Below are 21,062 nucleotides of genomic sequence, written 5' to 3'. Positions count from 1 at the left end.
GCGCCTTTGATTATAATAAACGCGCGTTAGCACGACGCCCCTCCGCATAAATCTCTTCAGGCCGCATTTTCATCCCCTTTGTTTTATGAAAGAGATGGCTCTGTTTTACGTATACTTGCGTACGTACTTCTCAATACTTACACTTGAGAGAAATAAAAGGAGACATTATGTTTAACGTAGATATACTATTCGCTATATGCACGACTGTCACGCAACCTAGCGTCCGCAAGTCTAGGGGAAACGTCAATTCACTACATCTTATAAAACTACTCCAAAACTAAAAACTTCTGAACGGATTTTCATACGACTTTCATCTATCAATAGAGTGATTCTCGAGGAAGGCTTAGGTATAAGTATAACTTGTTAAGATTTTTTGTAAATCACGCTGGCTAGGAGCTTTAATCGAAAACGCTGCCTAATCCGTTTGGGCTATAACAACACAATGTATGGTGGGGTTGTTTCTCATTCATAGGTCCACAAAAAAGTCCGCGATGTTAAATGTCTATACCCATTACTAACTTCTAGAAAAAGATCACGTAATATTATGTGGCATTTGCAAAGCTATTTACATGGATACATTATTAACAATTATCAGATTAAATACGTTAGTTATATTAAGCATTTGTTACAGATTGCAATGATCACTTACACCATACAATTTAAATGAATATTTCAGGAGAAATCGTAAATCTAAGTTTCATTTCGAGTCATATAACTTCTACGAAATGTTAAAGACGCTATCCGCAGTTAGTTCTAATTTTTGCCACCCTATGCGCTGGGATCGCTTTACTTACCCCCACCATGCACTTCGCACGGTCCCAATACTTATGTAAGTATTTTGATATTTTATCCAAAATACCAATATGACAGTTCGATTGTACCTACAGTGAGCTAGTGGATGAGTTCAGTGAGCACTGAACTAGTCGGGTAACCGAAACTGTTGTTATCTTCTTCTCGATACTTCGGGATTTATTTTAAATCTACTGTACGCGATATAATCGGCGTTTACAGTTTTATTTCATAATCATAAGTAGTTATGTACTACGATAACTGAAGACAATATTACTGCATTCATCGCCTAAAAGGGTGTAATAGGAATACAGTTAAGTCCGAGAGTAGTCTAGTAAAGACTTCTGCGCGAAGTCGCGGGCAGAAATACAAAATAAACTTCATAAAACTGGTAGACGTTTATAATTTTAGGTTTAGTGTATCGGTAAGCAAAATTTAGGCCCGTGTTGGGCAGTGTGGTATTTTCAATGAAAATGAACATTTTGAACATTTTCTTTCAATATAATGAACATGACCAATCCAGCCGTTTTTGAGTTATTGCAAAAAATCTTCTCTTAGTAAAAAGGCGTATAAAGCGAAGGTAGGTCTTATGCTTGTAATGTACATGATACTTACTAATTAATAGCCCCCGTTTGGCCTGGGGCCTATTTCTCGAACGGTATGTCTCTAATTGTGTCTTGCCATGGTAATCCATACAACTTGACAGTTCTTGAACTGATATTATTAGTCTAATACCGTTCGAGAAATAGGCCCCAGTTCTGACAGAATCGGTACTACGAAACCCTGCACTGAGAATGGCCCGAAATACTTATGGCCGATTTATTACTCTTTCGACTCCCTCTTTCACTGTAGGCTTTGGTATTGTGAGCGTGCAGTGCAGTCATTAATTAAAGAGGCGCCCCGCGCCCCGATCGAGCCGCAATCAAATCGCTGTCAAAGGCTCGCGCTGTCTACTCGAGCCTCGTGTGCCCGACCATAGGGAAATAAGAAGTAATAGAGTGCTCGCTCCATACATCAGTTTTGGTACCAAAATGATTATTATATACGCAATCGACATCTAGCATCAGTAACTGGAACTCTATTTTCAACTCCTACACTTACACTGGTTATAATATTAGCTGAAAATCGTTGCGCATTAGACTTTTTGTTTGCCGCGATATCTATTGTCGATTAGCAGTACGGAGATTTCCGCTACTTGATACTAGATGTCGACTGCGAATATAATAATCATTTCGGTACCAAAACTGATGTATGGAGTGAGCACTCTATTACTTATTATTTCTCCATGGTGTTACACAGCTGAATTTTATCACATGCTCGCTGCAGAAATATCGTGCCAAATATCGGGTTCTTAACTTTATCAAAAGTGTTAAAAAAACCGCCCAAGTGCGAGTACAAACTTTAAATTATCTCGTGTAACTATAAAGGCGAAAGACTTTTGACCAGAACTAACCTAACCTATACCAAAGATTTGAAATAGAGGTGGATTGTCAAAGAAAACTTTGTAGCCACGGTAAATTTACACGGTAAAATCATCTTTCGACACATGAATAAAACTTTTAGAACGCCCTTTAATTGACTTTGATCCTTATTCTTTTTTCTAGCACTTACAATCACGGAGCAAAGCCTCGGACAGACGGACAGACGGACAGACGGACACAGCGACACTATAAGGTTTTCTAGGTGACTACGAAACCCAAAAAACACACCACATTGTCATTACTTATCGAAATGAAAGAAAGCCGCTGGTTGAAGACGTCTCACTGCAGTACACGGCGCGGGGGACAAAAGTGGAGTATCGTCGAGAGTCAATTCAATTAAGCAAATCCTTTAATAGGCAAATAAGCAGAAGCGAGAGCGAGATCAAAGACCGCCGCCCTCTCCCTCTCCGAGCGTGCGCGCCGGGAGTTGCCAGTTACCATTTGGGAAAAGCCTGATTTTTATTCCCCCTTTTTCACCCGACTACATACGAACATGATTTAAGTGCCATTGCATTACTTGTCATCGTGAACACACTATGTTTACATGATTGACCGAAACGTTAGCGAAGGTCGCCGTTTTAACTCGGGCATTTTGCTTTCGTATGTCCGGATGTTCTGCTCTACAGGTCGCAATTCTTAATCGACTCTCCTGAAGTTATGTGTCCAGATTCTATGATTAAATAGATTTTTTGTCGAACCAGTTTCTTTTTTTTTATCCGGAAATGGGCATCAAGGACTTAAGCGCCAATATCGTCTATCTCTTAAGACCATTGTGAGTTCACCGTGATAACGACTCGACGATTACTAAGTATTTTTCACTTTTAAGTATATTTTCTAAGTTATACTGGTAAATATCATTTGATATTTACCAGTCGCTTTTCTGTGAAGGAAAACATCGTGAGGAAACAGGACTAATCCCTATAAGGCCTAGTTTACCGTCTGATGGGTTGGAAGGTCAGATAGCAGTCGCTTTCGTAAAAACTCGTGCCTACGCAAATCTTGGGATAAGTTGTCATGCGGACCCCATGAGCTGTGGTAAAATGCCAGGACAACGCGAGGAAGAAGATATTTTCTAAGTTTACATTTATGATAGTAGGCAGTTAGATAATAATTGACCGAACGTTAGCGAAGGTCTCTATTTCAGCTTGGGCAATCTGCTTCGTATGTCCGGCTGGTTCTCCTCTGCAGGTCGCATTTCTCAAACAATTCTAGAGAATGTTTGTGAGCAGGTTCGATAGCTAGATAGAATTTTTAGTGTTTTGGAAAATGTTCAAAATGGCAGAACTTAAGCGCTAGTGCTAGGGAGGTCTATGGCACTCAAGACTATTGCGAGTTCGCTGTCGCTGTGATACTCGTAATGATTCAACGTGTTATTTTTAGGGTTCCGTACCCAAAGGGTAAAACGGGACCTTATTACTTTGACGACCAGTTTGGCCTAGTGGGTAGTGACCCTGCCTACGAAGTCGATGGTCCCGGGTTCAAATCCTGGTAAGGGCATTTATTCGTGTGATGAGCATGGATATTTGTTCCTGAGTCATGGGTGTTTTCTGTGTATTTAAATATTTATATATTATATATATCATTGTCTAAGTACCCTCAACACAAGCCTTATTGAGCTTACCGTGGGACTTAGTCAATTTGTGTAATAATGTCCTATAATATTTATTTATTTATTTTATTTATTTATTACTAAGACTCCGCTGTCCGTCGGTCAGTCCGTCTGTCACCAGGCTGTATCTCATTAAGCGTGATAGCTAGACAGTTCAAATTTTCACAGATGATGTATTTCTGTTGCTGCTATAACAACAAATACTAAAAAATACGGAACCCTCGGTGGGCGAGTCCGACTCGCACTTGTCTGTTTTTTTTTTTGTTTATAAGCTTATCGCGAGATCTACGGCTCGCAGAGCCACTAGTTGTTAAACTGACAACATTATTACGATACCCCGATTAATACAGAGACATATCGGAAAATAACTATATACTGCTCGCAACGCAGAGGTTTAGGAAGTGGTACGGACACGAAGACAGGTGGACAGACTCGTTCACTTGGGTTTAGGCAGTCAAAGAGGACGTATCGTAAAGCATTGGTCAGATTAGAGTGCCTGCAAGTACAGTCAGCATCAATTGTAGCGGATGAAACAACGCGCAAAAGTACCTGACATCCCGGATTACTTTTCCAAATATAGATAAATTTCTAAAACTCATGTTCAGAAGTATATCTTTTACAGTCTTAGTTGTTGTATATGAAACACATCACTTTTTGTTTAGCTGTTACAGAATGTGTAGATACTTATGAAGCGTTATTTGATCCGCTACTTTTGATGCTGACTGTACCTCCATTGTTGTATGAGTTAGAGTAACTATACGAGAAGGATTAGCACAATAGTATGGGATCTCTTACAGCTTTCGTATTGAATTGTGACTGTGACAACTTGCCAAGGTACGAAGTGAGACAAAAATAAAGTTTCTTGGATGTTTGTAAGTACAACTTATAGGTAGGAACTGAAACGTAACACCACTGGAAGTTTTTGAGCGTTAGGTCACCTTCATATGAATCGTCCACTTTGCACCATCATATGCTACCTAAAATAAAATCTTGAAAAAATCACCAAAAGTTCTACCATGTCAAGAAAATTCGTGCTTCTCGCAACCCCAAAATCGGGACTTCCTTTTAGCATATTGATGCCTCTCCCAATAGGTCTAGGGGAAAAACTACACAATCCAAGCGACATTAAGCCCTATTTCAATGTCATTAAGTCTTTAGCTACATGAATAATATGAATATTTTCTGATCAGGAATACGTCTAACGATGTCGGCGTATCTTTGATTTGTGACCACTTGTGACCTACTCGTATCCGCCGACTTTTGATGTTTGGTTTTGATTTCAATTAAAAACAAACACTTGTCACACTGGTTATACGTCAGTTGTTTTAAGGGCACTTTACATCTATAGTGAATTTTATGGTTCCGTAGTCAACTAGGAACCTTTATAGTTTCGCCATGGCCGTCTGTCCGTCCGAGGTTTTCCTCCGTGTACGTTAATGCTAGAAAGCGGAAATTTGGCATGGATATATAAATCAATCATACTGACAAGACTACCTGGCCAGGACGCAGATACACAATTTTCGAATATCGATTTTCCTGTTTCTGTACGAGGTCACACTCCACCTAACTGTGTTCCGTTAAATGTTAATTCATTAACACTTTCCCGTCACACGACGTCATCAAAGAGATCAGTATCTCGACGGATCAGCTGTGCCATCCACTCTCTCGACTCGTCACTGTTATAAGTTGACCCTCGATTTTCATCTATGTTAACGGCGCCAATCATGGGACATTTAAGAGAAAATTTGGAGTATTTTTGATACTTCACTGACATCTGTAAAATTTCTACCGCTTTATGCTTTAAAAGTTGAATGTCCAATTCGTCCTTTATGTTTTCTACGTATTTAATGAAAGCTACTGCAATTGGTTTCAATATTATTAACCAATTAAAACGATGGTTTTTTACTCCAGTCATGGGATGTATGGCGCTATTAACTTTCAAACTAACAAATAGCAATGAAAAATTTAACTTGAGCAGCGCATAGGCTCATGTTTATGGTAAAATGTTGCAAGCGATTAAACACTGATGGTAAATACTTGTTTTACAGGATTTGTGTATACCATCCCATCACTAGTGCCTGTCATCCAAAATTTAAAATTGGTATTAAAAATTGATATTTAGTATAATATATCTGAGTAGAGAGGAAGATAACAATATTTCGATATTCATTGTACACGGCAGGCCATGAGGTCGGGGTAGTTTTGAGGACCGTCCGCGAAAATCGAAATTGCAATATCTGCCTTTCTATCACTCTTGCATATTCAAACGATAGAGAGACAGTTTTTTTTATACTATGTACGTGGTGGCAAACAAGCATACGGCCCGCCTGATGGTAAGCAGTCTCCGTAGCCTGCAACTCCAGAGGAGGAGGAGGATGAGAGGAGAGAAGGAGGAGGCAGATAACATAATTTCGATTTTTACGGTAGACCAATCTGGTTTAAAGGTCCATTATCTCAGCCCTTGCTGTTATCGGCGAGTCTCAAAAGCCCCTGAACTGTGATGGTGAAGATATGGCTCGTTCCGCTTCTAGAGACTATCAGAAATCAGAAATCGTTTATTGCGAACCATGGTACATAGTTATTACATTTAAATTATAGAAACACATGGCACCCTGAAAAGGGTATTGCAAGTATTCTTATAGCTAGCTAGGACTAAAGTTATTAAATATTACTATTTCAGTCTAAAACACAATAAGTTTGATATCCACTTCATTAACTCTTGTGGTCAGGTTATTTGTTGCCCAGCTGCTAAAATTTACGCTGGGGAATAAAAAAAATAGACTTTGACAAGGACTAATATCGAATAATAGCGCTTTCTCTGCTACTCCTACTGAAAGATATATATATATATATATATATATATATATCCCAATCTTATATTATATTATATGTAGTATAATTCTTCCACATATATATTTATGCTTGATATGTGATGCTGTTTCTATCAGTATTATTCTAATCTCGTATCAGCACTACCCGTTCATTGTTGTAAGTTATTGGTTTCCTGCTACCCAAGGGTTGTCTGGAAGAGATCGCTTTTGAGCGATGAGACCGCCTGTTGTTACCTATTGTAATGTGTGTTCTTTTTCTGTATTCCCTTTTCATTATGTGGTGCACAATAAAGAATATATTATTATTAATATCCGGGAGTATTGGGATCCTCGGTGTCGTCATTTCCAGTGACGTCCAATTACGTAGCCTCCTGGAAGGGAAGGCTAAGCTTGCATCCAAAAAACTCGGTGTGTTCAATAAAGCGAGGTGATACTTTACTCCGGGGCAAAGACTGCTACTATATAAATCGCAAGTCAGACCTCACATGGAGTACTGCTGTCACCTTTGGGCAGGAGCACCTGGATGCCAGCTTGGGCCCTTCGACTCAGTCCAAAGGCGCGCTGTGCGCTGTACGAATCGTCGATGATCCCAAACTCACAAGCGGCATTGAACCTTTAAGTCTAAGGAGAGACTGCCTCCTTGTGTGTGTTCTACCGCTTGTACAATGGGCTGTGCTCTGAAGAATTGTTTGAAATTATGCCAACGGCCACTTTTTATCATCGCACCGCTCGCCGTTGGCAGGATGTTCATCCTCATATCCTAGAGCCTAAATCGTCGCGCACTGTGAGGTTTAAGAGGAACGTCCACTTTCCTCCCGCGGACGCTCCGGCTGTGGAATAAGCTGCCGAGGTTTTCCCGAGGGTATACATTATGGGGTTCTTCAAAAAAGGAGTGTACAGGTTTTTAAAGGGTCGGCAACGCGCATGTAACACCTCTGGAGTTGCAGGCGTCCATAGGCTACGGTGACTGCTTACCATCAGGCGGGCCGTATGCTTGTTTGCCACCGACGTGGTATTAAAAAAAAAAGATACATAAGAATATCCCGTTGTGTCATTTTTCCCCTGCCGCCTTCGAGCAACGCCGGGAAGGGAGGCGGCATTTGTACTATTTACCCTCTGCCGAAGCATATATAGGTACAACTGTACCTATGGCGGTGCAAGTTTTGACTCGTCCATACACAAAAAGAGATCGAGGTGTGCAGGTTTGTACGGTGAGATATCGCGCTTGGGCTCCTCCCTTCCGACGTGTCCGCAGCAGGTGTTCCTCGAAGCCTGCCGCTCATGCCTGATCCAGGTATACTATTCATGTTCAGTGGTGGCAGCATGGTTCCATTTTTAGGTTTATTGACAAATGATAAAGAGCCGACCATCTTAGCCCTACTGTAGGGCTATGGGCTATAAATGGAACCATGCTTCCACCGCAGGACTAATAAAATAAATAAATAAAAAGATTTTATCCATATAACAATTTTATAAAGATCCAAAGATTGTTAATAGCGCCATCTGTTGCACGTATATCAGACTATAACTCCCCAGTGCCCCGGCAAAATTCTAACAGTGGCGGTTAAACCATTAAAAACAGTAATTGTGGAATAAGAGCTAAATCAATATCAATAATAATAATATACGTGGTTGTTGACTTCGCCGGCAAAAGAATTGAGATCTATACGGGTGCCAAGTTCTAGTTCACTTGGAATGAATAAGAGAAGAAGAATTTATGTTGTGCTATGTACAGGATGGATTATGCGGGGTCAAGACTTGGTCAAGACCCCGCCGCCGCATTAAAAGCTAGAGCGACTAAGTTTTATAGGTATATAAAACTCCTACTCGCTCTAATGTCTTTGTATTACAATGTCTGGCAACGAAAACTAGTGCCAGACATAGTTAATGTTCATTTCACATGATATTTCAGAATGTTGTGTTAAAATGCAAGCGTAACTTAGATTGTATGACGGCGGGAAAGTTCGTGTTGGCTTTGAAAGACGTAAATTAATTTAAATTCAATTTAGATATTTTATTAATAACAAATTGTTACATGTCAACCCCTGAATAACGCTGCGTGTCTCATCGTATTGTAGATGGCGCTGTATCTGTGCTATACACATTTTATTTATTTATTGTTCGGAGAACCAACAGCTATAAATTGTACAATAGTTATATATATAGATAACAAAGAGCCAATTATAGGTTCCCACCGGTAGCAACAGGTTAACACTAACCTATAGGTAGTGCCCGGTAAGATGGCGCCACTTTCTGATATTTAACAAATTGAATACGTATCAGTGAGGATCAAGGTCAAATGGCGTTCTAAAAGTTTTAATTATATGTCGAAAGATGGCAGTAAATTTACGTCGAAACAAAGTTTTACTTTGACAGTACACCTCTATTTCAAATTCTTTTTGCCACTAGGCCAGACAGGTCGTCAAAAAGTTCAACAAAACAAACTCTTCATTAACACATTAGAGTCGAAACAAGCTAAACCTGGCATTTGCAATGATAAGAATATGAGGTTTATTTAATGACACTCCCTCATTTTGTCATCATTCCATATTCAATTCGAAGCAAAGTTCGCTTAGACACTAAAGCCTGACCAGTAATATATGACGCGCCATATTGCGGAATTTCATTGGAACTAAATTTTTCATAAGAAACTGAACGGTTGTGACCGTATATATGAGAATAACAGCGCCCTCTTGACAATGATCATATATTTCTGGTCGGGCTTTACTTGATTATCATCCGTCTACAGGGTTATAAATAACAAAACCAAGCTTTTTGTAATTAATTTATTTTTTCACCATTTATCGTAAAACGTTCCTACGGCACACCGCGCGTCGCAGCCGCGCTCCACACTCGTGTATGTCGACTGTCGGCCGGCGCGCCGTGACGCCCCTGCGTCGCGTGACGGACAAATGTCGTGTGACACACGTATGTGTTACTTAAGCCCTGGGGGCCTACTGCAAAATCGACATTGTGGGGATTTTTCTCTTTTACTCTTATAAGACGTCACTCGACAGAGAAAAATGCCCGCAAATTGACGAACTTCCATTTTCGCGGTTATAGCCCTGGTTTCCCAGATAGCGGCCGTCTCCATACAAAATACTACTCCATCCATATTTAGTCGTATTATTTTATATGGAGACGGCAGCTACATGAGGGCACCGCTATCCTAAACCAGAGCTTTAACCCGTATTTTTCAACCCCCGACGCAAAAAGACGGGTGTTATGTTTGATGCCAATGTCTGTCCGTCTGTGGCATCGTAGCTCTCCCGACGGATGGACCGATTTCGATGCGTTTTTTTACGTGAAAGCAAGATTCCTTGCGGTGGTTCTTGGCTATGTTTCATAGAAATCGATCCAGCAGTTTGAAGAGTATCAGCTCTTTTCCAAAATGGTTAAAGGCATTTTTGCCATGTAGCGTAGGGGGATTTAAAATTTTAATTTTATAGTCATTTGTCTCGAATCGATGTCACGGTACCGTCAGATTACTTCGAATTATTTTCACTATAATTATCACTTTGTTGTCTGTGTATGACGAGGATCCTGAACGAATGTTTAGTCATCTTATTGCATTTTTGAAGTGAAAACTTCTTTAGGCGACACTGCTACCATTACCGTAACCTAATACATAATGCTTAAAATGTTTCCTGATGATTCAAAAAATACACACATAATTGTTTAAGATTTTTTTCTCTTAATGGTATACAACCTAAGCACAACCGAGATTTGAACCCACGATCTTTGACCACCACACATGAAAGATCAGTTGTTTATCAGTATCTGGTTTTTCATGAAGGGTAAAACCATTTGTGTCATGTGTCAGTCATTTTCACCGCCAAATATTGGTACTCGTACATATTATTATGATATCACAAAAGTTACTGATTGCATATTTCGATAGGTTAAAGGAAGCCAGAGTTGCATTACCGTATTTTGCTCCTTATGTGTTAAGGTCAATTCGGGTAAGTATGACCGACCTTAACATTGGGGCCTGCGTACATATTGACAAAGAGAATTTGAAATTGAGGTGTATTGTGAAAGAAAACTTTGTAGCCATGTAAATTTATTGCCATCTTTCGACACATGATTAAAACCTTTAGAACGCCATTTGACTTTGATCCTTATTTTTTCACTGATGATGTGTTAAATTTGATCTTATCGGGCACAACCTAAAGGTTATGGCGCCATTGCTCGGAACGATGCTGCCATAACTTTGGCCTATAATATATTAGATGGCGCCACTTTTTGATATTTAACAAATGTAACATATATATGTCATTAAAAAAACTAGGATTAAAGTCAAATGGCGTTCTAAAAGTTTAAATCATGTGACGAAAGATGGCAGTAAATTTACTGCGGCTATAAAATTTTCTTTGACAAGCCACCTGTATTTCAAATTTTCTTTAATATAACCCAAATAGCAAATGTATGAACTCGCAATAAAAACTAATCAATGTGTATGTGTAAACAAGCTCCAATGTGAAGGTCGGCTTACCCGTATTGATCTCATGTAGTTTATGTAACACGTTCATTTTGTCCTTCGGAATGTTACAAATCCTGCGTCACAAGTCACACGAATAACCGGTCATATTTAGTGTCAAGTTACATATGTTTGTTACAATGCGTCATTGAAGAGCTAATTAAGTAACACATATTTTGTTCGTCGTCAAGCTTTATTCGTCGCATGCGTCATGGCGTCACGTGCGTCACGCCGCGCCGAGCCGTCACGTTTCCATCCTGCGTCACGTCTGGCTGTGCTAGCGTCGACGTGTCGCTCACAAAAGGGCATGAAGTTACAAAGAAACAAATACTAAAATTAGAAACATGGACATTCTCTTGCGTCGTTCTGTCGATTCGAATCGTATACAAAATAAATAGGCGTCACACTTTTAGTATAAGAAAAGAAAATATAATGATATCCATCGTAAGTACACAAGCACCATGCAGTTTGACTGCTCCTCGCTCGAGCGCGCCGCGCCGCCGTCTGTCAGAGCCTTTCTAAGGGCGCTCACATACAGCGCGCAAGACCTCAATTTGACTTGCAAATTTTAAAATTTTTACTCTCCGATAAGAGATGAAAAATATGCATAAATAAGGCGACAGGCGTTTACAATTCAAATTGTTTCACTGAGAATTTTCGTAGTTCAATAAACTAATTAGTTGAGAATTAAAGGCCTTAACTACGTACTTTTTTACCCATTACCGAAGCTTAAGGCCTCAATGCCGTTTATACAACGGACAGACGACAGCGCGGTAACATTTTATGCCATAGCGCGCGCTCACATAACTTCCTTCATCCCAAAAAATACATAGCGATACAATATGACGCGCCGCGACGCGATCGCATCGCGTCACAGCGGCCTCGACAATTTCGGTACACAACTTATATTATAACAGCTAAATTTTAAAATCGATCTGGAGATCTGACAATGTTCCAAACATTTCCGATACGAACTAGTGTCAAACAATAGAAAAATAACAAGTATAAAATACTAGTATAATAATAATAAACCTATAGGAAGTTATACATCACACTATACAATCTTTGGATACAAAATCTCATCCGGGTCGGAAGCCGCGGCGCGACGCGGCGACTGTGCGTAAGTCGCGCGACAGTCGTGCGACTGTCGTCCGACAATCGCGCGATAGTCGCGCCGCGGCCCCGCCCGGCACACACCGAACCAGTCTCAGAGAGAAGCGAGCCGTGTCACACACGAATTGTATTTTTTTAGAATAATCCAAATAATCCGAAAAAAAATTTATCCTCATCATATGAGCCCCATCAGTCCCACAATTCCGAATTCTCGATATCAAAAATTACCAACTACTTTTCCTGTGCATATTGGGTGCCAAATCGAATAAAGTTCGTAAAAGCTTTAAATCAGAGCTAACTACCATTTCATTCACACGGGGCACGTCAATCGAGAATTCAAAAGCAGTCGTTCGTGACTACCTCCCCATAGGTACACAACACCCAATATGCCAACACTTTTAAACCTAACAATTTTATGTATATAGCAATCTAGTTTTTTTTTACAACTTAGCTCCTTCTGCGAACCCCATTCGCACCAAATTACTTACAGCGCCGAGCCCCCGGGCCCCGCGTCGTATCCGCGCCGGAGCCGGCACGGCGGCCCGGCGCCTGCTATCTAGTCAACGCCCTGTCGCTCGGTACTCTACAGAACACAGTTTGTATCCATCCTGACCCTAAGAAAACATTTACATGGTGGCCCTGTCCGTCCAAACTCCCAGTGTGTCGCTAACCGATTGCAATGCTATTGTCAGTTACTTTGTGAAGTTGAAGGCACGAACGAAACTGAACGTTTTCCGAAGCGGAACATTTGAACGGCACTTAGCCACCGTTATCAATACTATACATAAAATATGAAATATTCAGGACACAATATTTCGAAATGGTTTAATTCTACAAATCATTATCCATTATTATTATAAACCTACAATCGATTGGCAGTATTTGTTCAACTTCACTCCCCACGTCTGATAACGCCACGCGGGTCCCGGCCCGCGCGGCCACTCCTACATACACGTCTGTCTTCGGACAAACTACATTGGAAACTGATGTCATGTTCCATAATCTTTCTTTAGTATTATGAAAGAGTCAAGCTGTTTCACCCTCGTCCCGACTGCGCACGCCGGCGCCGACACGGAGCCGGCGCGCGCCGCCGCTCGTGTTCCCTACAACCGTTTACCCTAACCGCTAATCTGCCGATTCGTCGACCGACTTGTCTCGCGACTGATTCAGACAGCTCCCAGATTACTGCAATGGCTGAACATTACGGTGAGCGCTCCAGCTATACAAATACGAACGTTGTAAGATCCGTTACTTTAATTACTTTATTTGACAATATTTAACAATTACAGAAGCCTTAGTACGATCGACCACCCGAAACTAAACTGAACGTCCATCGAACCCGCAGGACGCCGCGGGGCGGCGTGCTTCGACCACTATTTCCGTACTATTACATTTTATACTCTTTTTTTCCTTAATTTCAGGTACTGTGGTATTGCTTACGTGTAGTTAAAATCGTGTATTGCGTGAGTTCGATGCCGCTCGGTCATGGCGGCCCGCGGGCCGCCGCGGACGAACGCGTAAATAAACTTTAGTAAAACATCGATTCTTGTCAGAAATATAATTAAAACTAACGTACTATTATAACTCTGTTTTTTTTAGGATTTTTTTGTTTTATTTTATAGTTTCGCGGTGTTGTCGTCCCGTAGCTAGAGCCGGTGCGGGCGGGGGGAGCGGGGCCGCTACATTAATTGACTATCCGGCGCCGAGCGCCGCTGCACGAGCGCCTGCCATCCGATACAAATACGGATCCGTGTCACTGAAGGAACACGGATACGGGGCCATTCTCAATGACTTGCGTTTCTCAGCGGATGAGTCGTACGTATGGGTGAAAGCGCGAATATATTCTCGATTTTTCAAATTCACTTTATAAATCGCGTATTTGGGCGTGAATCAAATAGCATAGTATCTTTCGACCATAGCCGAACGATAGTGAATGTTCGTACCACAGGCGTTCGCGCAGCGCATACAGAAGAAGTGAAAGCTTGCGTGGGAAGTGCGGGGGCGGTATCACAGGGCAGCGCTGTACTCGCCGCAGGCCGCGCGCCGGGCCCCAACCATCATACATCGACTGGTGTCTGGCCATAACCGTGCCATTGCATACCTAATACTACTGTAACAATCGGTTATAGAAAATGACAATCGAAACTTAAATAATGTATGAAATGATCTCGTGACTTTTCATCGCATCTGCCATTTCGATACATTTTGACTTTTCGAACGGAATTTGTCGATAGCCGATTGTCATCTTGGCTAGGCCCTCTGGTCACTCCCGCCGTTAAGAGAATGGTTGCTATACTAGACATATCGGAGATATAGTGGCTACAATGATGTTTTCGTTGATACTAAATTCTGAGGAGTATGTGTGATGCATTTAATAAGAACAATTATATGTCGAAGGGTGTGCATTCATACACAGGTGTTATAAGGATAAGGTTTAACAAAGTTGGGCAGGGAGTGACTCTAACGACTACAGGATGCCTGCTGGAGGGGCTGAGCGCGCGTGGAGGCCTGCAGCCGACGTAATCACCACGCGATAACTAGCTCACAACATATAGATCTATGTTAACATTAAATTTATGTCAGTCCTCACTCGGATACACATATATGTAACATTAATTATATTTATCGACGATGCTAAGTCGGTTTTAATCACTTTTGTCTAAATATAAACTCTGTAGATCTTAAACGTCTATGGAACTAAAATTATATTTTGTACCATAAATTGTTGTTAAAATTAAGCCACTAGTCGCGAGGAGGCACACCGTTCACCTCGCGAAGCAAGCGCCCCCGAAGGCAAGTGCGCCCCCCGGAGGCAAGAGCCCCGGAGTCAAACTCCCCGGAGGCAAGCGCCCCGGAGGCAAGTGCGTCCCCGGAGGCAAAAGCCCCGGAGGTGAGCGCCCCCCGGAGGCAAGTGCGCCTCCCCACGGCCCGCACGAAGCCCCGCGCCGCCCCCGCCGGCAGATATATTTCTATTTTATTATAGAGAAGTGATTTATTTTTTATATATTTTATCTTTTTTTTCTATATGTAACATTTTATCGGACGTCACGAACTTATTCCACACTATTAGTATATGGTCTCCAGGAGATGACTGCATAGCTTACAGGCTACTCTAGCTCCGTAGGTCAAGTACTCTAGGACTAACTCGCTCGCTCGCCGCGTCCGGGGTCGCAGGCCATGAGCCGTAGACCACAGGCCATAGCCAACCAGACAAACCACATTTAATTTGACTCCAAGCTGACTCTCACTCGCTGTTTTCATTATGCACGAGAGTCTCTGGTCATTAACGAAAAACATAGTTGATATTAAGGTCTTATTTAGTACTTTAGTTACAGTGAGATGAAGGCTAGTGAAGGCTCTTCTGGATCCGGGGGCGACGAGCGAAGCGATGACGAAAAGGATCGGAGACATCACAACTGTCGGCAACGTACCACTAATAAAAAAACATTACCCTATCATTTAGTAACACAATAAAATTTTAAAAACGAGTTACTACTAACCTGACTCGAATTCGTAGATATACATAATATTACATTTATAACGAGATAAGGCGGTCTTCACAGATGCGGATCTGCACGACGCTCCGATGTGCGCGGCGGCGTACCGTCGTATATAGGTACGTGCATAGCGCTGTCTCGCTCGCACACCGAAGCGGCGTGCGGGTCCGCATCAGTGTTAAAACCGCGTAACGCGCGGGCCGTCGCCGGCGCGAAGCTACCATTAGAGGGTGAAAACGGGTGATACACTTATAGTAAAGAAAAAAAAACAAAAATGCAAAATAAGACAATTAGTAAATAAAGGCACGTCCGACGCCCGGTGTAGTGTTGAACTTAAACTACAGCGGTGCGGCGCGGCACCGCGTCACTGAGCGGAACCGGCATCACGAAACGGAACCGTCACGTCACGGAGCGGAACCGACCCGTTACGGAGCGGAACCGTCGCGTCACGGAACGGAACCGTCGCATCACGGAGCGGAGCCGGCGTCACACACCGGCGCACCCCAGTAACACGGCGCCGCGCCGCCCGCGTGCGTCCCGCGCACACACACACACACACACACACACATATATATACACACGCACACGCCACGCACTCGACGGGTGCGCCCGCGACTCGCCACAACTCGTAAAGGTTCCTCCACCCATCGAGTGCGACCAACGGGCGTTTCTCTATATTGTTGTAACGTTCATGTTCTTAGGATTCCCAGAAGTAGCTTATTCCTACTTAGTATCACGAGCTTTATTGATTCTATAATAAGAAAAAGTAATAAATACAAATTTTCTTTCAAAGGTACTTTTATGACCGAAACGTAATGGAAAGTCAAAAATACTAGGAATTAACAGAGTGTTCCAATATTTTCTCCTAGAATATATGGTGTTCTTAATTCTGAGTAGAAATAACCTAATATTTCTGGAAATTGTTGAAACAGATGAATTTACAACAATAAAAAAACACCCTAACACGGGGTGCCTACGCCACACTTAACCTAGCCGGCTCGGCCGCACCGCTTAGGCGGAAAAATTAAAAAAATCCAAAACCCGCCCTCACTTTTAAAGCCCTAACCCGAGGGCCACGGAACAGGCTCCGAGCGTTCAGAGACCCATCACACTAGCGCCTTTGACACGTCGGCGTCTAGTCAATTCTATGGCGTAACTGCGTAGCGACACCATTTTCCATAACAATAGGCTATGCGCGTTCCAAAATTGAAGCACTTGTGACGATTGTAGAATTTGCTCTTAGTCGTTGGACTTTAACTACGACGCGCAAGTTGCAAACACCAGTCGTCTCTTTTTTACATAGGTATTATTTTAATTATGCCGTCTCTTTTATGCCCTTTGCCTATCTAGGTGTATGTATAAACATATTGAGAATGAGTGCTACCGTGACGTTGGATGCATTTTTTAGCGTATGTTAGGGTATACTATATCTCCATAGCGTTGACTAGACGCCGACGCTCAAATGACGCTAAAGTGGGGTCTCTCACGTTTGACGCTAACACCGACCGACAAAATTGTAGTTTTTGTATTGAATTGGTCCACGTCTTAATGAACAAATTAACTCTGAAACTAGGTTATATTTGCAAGGGCATACTCTGACCAATATCATACTACATTTAAAGTGGGCTCGATTCAAATAATCGTGTCAAAATTATTTTCATTGTCTTGTTTTTTTTACTCTCAAAAAATGTGACGGAGTGGGGCTTTTTATTTATTTATTTAACCTTTATTGCACAATACAAAAAAAGTGCAAATGGCGGACTTAATGCCTTAAGGCATTCTCTACCCGTCAACCATTGGGCCACACAGAAACTTACAATTGTTGCGGAAAGCTTCTTGTATGAGATGAAATTTTGTTTTTAATTTTTCTCATGTAAAATATAATCTACAGCTAGAAAGACGTGCCATACCACTCGACCTTTTTATTTATTTGATAGAAAAAATACAAGCGTGACAGAGTGGTCAGAAATAAGACAACGAAAAGAATTTAGACCCAATCACGAAAACATGTCTAATTTTAATTTATTTTCAGTTGTATATCGTTACTCTGCGGCAGTATAATATTTGTATGAAATAGCTAGTGATTTAGCCGAGACACTTCACTGGCAACATTATAAGCATTAATATATTTCCAAAGTATTGAAAAATTGAGGTAAAACATTAAAAGCCGCAAAATCAAAGATACATTAATTGAGTAAGATGTGTAAAATCTAAGACAATTTCGTGCTTCGAATTTTATAGGTAAACGAGATGGCGCTGGACAGCTCCATGCATTTTGCGGTAACTGCGACTGTCAAAAGTTGCCGTTTGACAATTCAGCGACCGCAAAACATAATGCGCAGTACAGCGCCATCTGTTTTGGATGTCAAACTAAAGGGCACGTTTTTTTTAGACTACCTCTCTATTACAATTGATTCTCTTTAGCCAGATGCAATGCATATCTTATTCCCTTCAGATTAGCTCGGAGCGGGTTATGGCCGAGTCGAAAACCCCACAATTTAGAAAAATATCGGCACCAGCGTGCGGCCGAGCCTCCCGCCAGTACAACCCTCGGCTGTACCATAGACAAATAAGAAGTAAAAGAGTGCTCACTCCATACATCAGTTTTGGTACCAAAATGATTATTATATACGCAGTCGACATCTAGCATCGAGTAGCGGAACTCTCAGTACTGCTACTCGACAATGGATATCGCGGCAAACAAAAGGTCTAATGCTCAACGATTTTCAGCTAATATTATAACCAGGGTATGTGTAGGAGTTGAAAATAGAGTTCCGGTTACTCTGGTTATAATATTAGTGGAGTGGAGTGAGCACTCTATTACTTCTTATTTCTCTATGGCTGTACCGACATATCACAGCTTGCGGCGCCTACCTAATGATTCGAGATGGCCGAGCGGCCGACACTGACGATGGTCTCATATCACTCGTCAAAAGCAAGTATACCGGAGACTAACTGATATCAAGCAAGTCTGCGAGCGACACTAAAAAATTTAAGATAAAGGAAAGATGGACAGCTTCGTTAGCTCAGTTGGTAGCAAAGAGAATTTGAAATAGAGGTGGATTGTTAAAGAAAACTTTGTAGCCACGTAAATTTACTGCCATTTTGTGACACATGATTAAAACTTTTAGAACGCCATGTGACTTCGATCCTTATCTTTTTACTGATATGTGTTAAATATCAAAAAGTGGCGCCATCTAATAGATCAAAGGCCAAAGGTATGGCGGTATCGTTTCGAGCGATGGCGCCACAACCTTTAGCCGATGCGCGGTAAGATGGCGCCACTTTTTGATATTTAACAAATTTAACACATATCAGTGAAAGAATAAGGCTCAAAGTCAAATGGCGTTCTAAAAGTTTTAATCATGTGTCGAAAGATGGCAGTAAATTTACTGTGGCTACAAAGTTTTCTTTGACAATCTACCTCTATTTCAAATTCTCTTTGCCGAAGTGAAGATTTTTTCCTATTATCCTTTAAAAAAAATCAATTGAAAGTACTACAAGACAATCCAGTTCGGAATACGTTATTATTACGTTTTGATCTTCACAGTATACTTGCTTTTAATTTCATATAAAAGCCAAAGATTAAATCTTTTTTAAATTCTTTCACATAAGCCCCGACGGTTTGACCGCCGAAGGCCCATTCAAGTCGAGTCATGATATTGACCGCCACGTCGTGAGTGTCGTTTAGCTTCGGCCCTGCCCCCTGTAAACACCCGGTGCACGAAAAGGGAACCCGCGGTACTGATGTACACTTCCGTTCAAAATAAAGGCATATTGAATTCATAGCACATGATCACTGATATCCCGATTTCGTACATAAATTATAATGCAGTGGAATTTAAATCTAATCGTAAAACACAATTTCAAGATTTTTTTTTTTAAATAGATTGGGGACTTCATCGACGGACCGCGAGCTCCCCATCGTTTTCAGTCAAAACACTATTATTACATAATTCATATAAAAAAATCATTCCCCTACGAACTAGATAAGTGGCATTTTACATCAACGTAACTCCTTATTATGTCGTTAGGATTTCGGCCAGGCGTGCACGATTGTTAAATTTGATTTTTTTTTTACATTTTTCAAAATCTCTTTTTAGATTTACCAATTTTTATATCCTACGTTACGCGCTGCGGGAGCGCCCGGGCCGAGCGCAGCACCACTCCACTACAAGACACACGCTCCGGGCGATTACGCTTGACGCTGACGCTAGCGGCGTGGAGCGTCGAACACATGCATGATGATATTTTGCTAGCGTCAGCGTAGAGCGTAATTAGGGTTCCGTAGCCAAATGGCAAAAAACGGAACCTTTATAGATTCGTCATGTTTGTCTGTCTGTCCGTTTTTTAGGAGCATTTATTTCGTAACTTTCAAGCAAGGGACTCCGCGACCGGCTCAAAGATTCCGCATGCATCAAAACCGTCCGCTCGCCGGCGTTACATTTCATTCAAGTAATTCATTGCCTGTAAAGTGGAAGCGGCGACGACACACAAAAGGCCACGAACGCGGACCGGACTCGCCCGGCCGCTCCCGCCCTAATACTTGACAAATTAATTACAATTATACAAAAAAAGATAAAACAATAAAGCTCAAAAACGTGTTTTTATCACATTAATACCTTACAACTAACGCGTCTTACGAACGCTCAGAACGGAGGATGAGACAGAGGTCGGAATGTCCGCGCGAGCCGCGATCTATAACAGGCTACGTATATAAAATACTATATACACTTCGAGGGCCGCCGCATCAGGTCCGGGCGCCGAACGACTCCTGCAACGGGAGGTCACTCTGTAGTGGATCGGCAAGGGTCGCTTTCGTTCGAGTTAAACAAACTGAGGCTTAGAACGCACTGCGATTCATTTCTTGCGGTTTCAGAACCACTAAAAGTGTAACGTACGGCATGCTTCATAAGCACACGCACTTGCAAGACTGAAGCCGCAAGAAATTAGGCTGAAATCGCAAGAAATTAATCGCAGTGCGTGCTAAGCCGTAGGGTAGAAAATGCTAGCTATCTACAGTAGCGGAAAATAATCTATCATATTTGTGTTTTTTTTTTTAAGTTTTTTTTTATGAGAACGACTACGGGTGCCTAAACGATTATCATGTGAAAGTCCTTTAGATGGAGAGTAAAATCATATACTACATTTGTATGACACCATATAAGCAACTCGTTTTGTACGAGTTTATTAAAAAGTGCATAAAATAACTAATACTCGAAATATAGGTAGAAGTGGTTTATTAATAAAGAAAACAACAAA

The 21,062-nt window shown here is 41.5% G+C and overlaps 1 protein-coding gene across 1 annotated transcript in view; it reads right to left on the bottom strand.

Moving 5' to 3' along the window:
• Positions 1-9,482: 9,482 nt before the first annotated feature.
• The window catches only part of LOC133530692 (transcriptional activator protein Pur-alpha), a 47,707-nt gene continuing 36,127 nt past the window's right edge, over positions 9,483-21,062 (bottom strand). Inside the window, exon 9 of the mRNA XM_061868711.1 lies at positions 9,483-20,574. Coding sequence (XP_061724695.1) covers positions 20,551-20,574 — 24 coding nt within the window. The 3' untranslated portion in view covers positions 9,483-20,550. The remainder of the gene's footprint in view (positions 20,575-21,062) is intronic.

This window comes from Cydia pomonella, chromosome 23, assembly GCF_033807575.1.
Source record: "Cydia pomonella isolate Wapato2018A chromosome 23, ilCydPomo1, whole genome shotgun sequence".
NCBI classification, from domain to species: Eukaryota; Metazoa; Arthropoda; class Insecta; order Lepidoptera; family Tortricidae; genus Cydia; species Cydia pomonella.
This window is presented reverse-complemented; position numbering and strand designations above follow the sequence as displayed.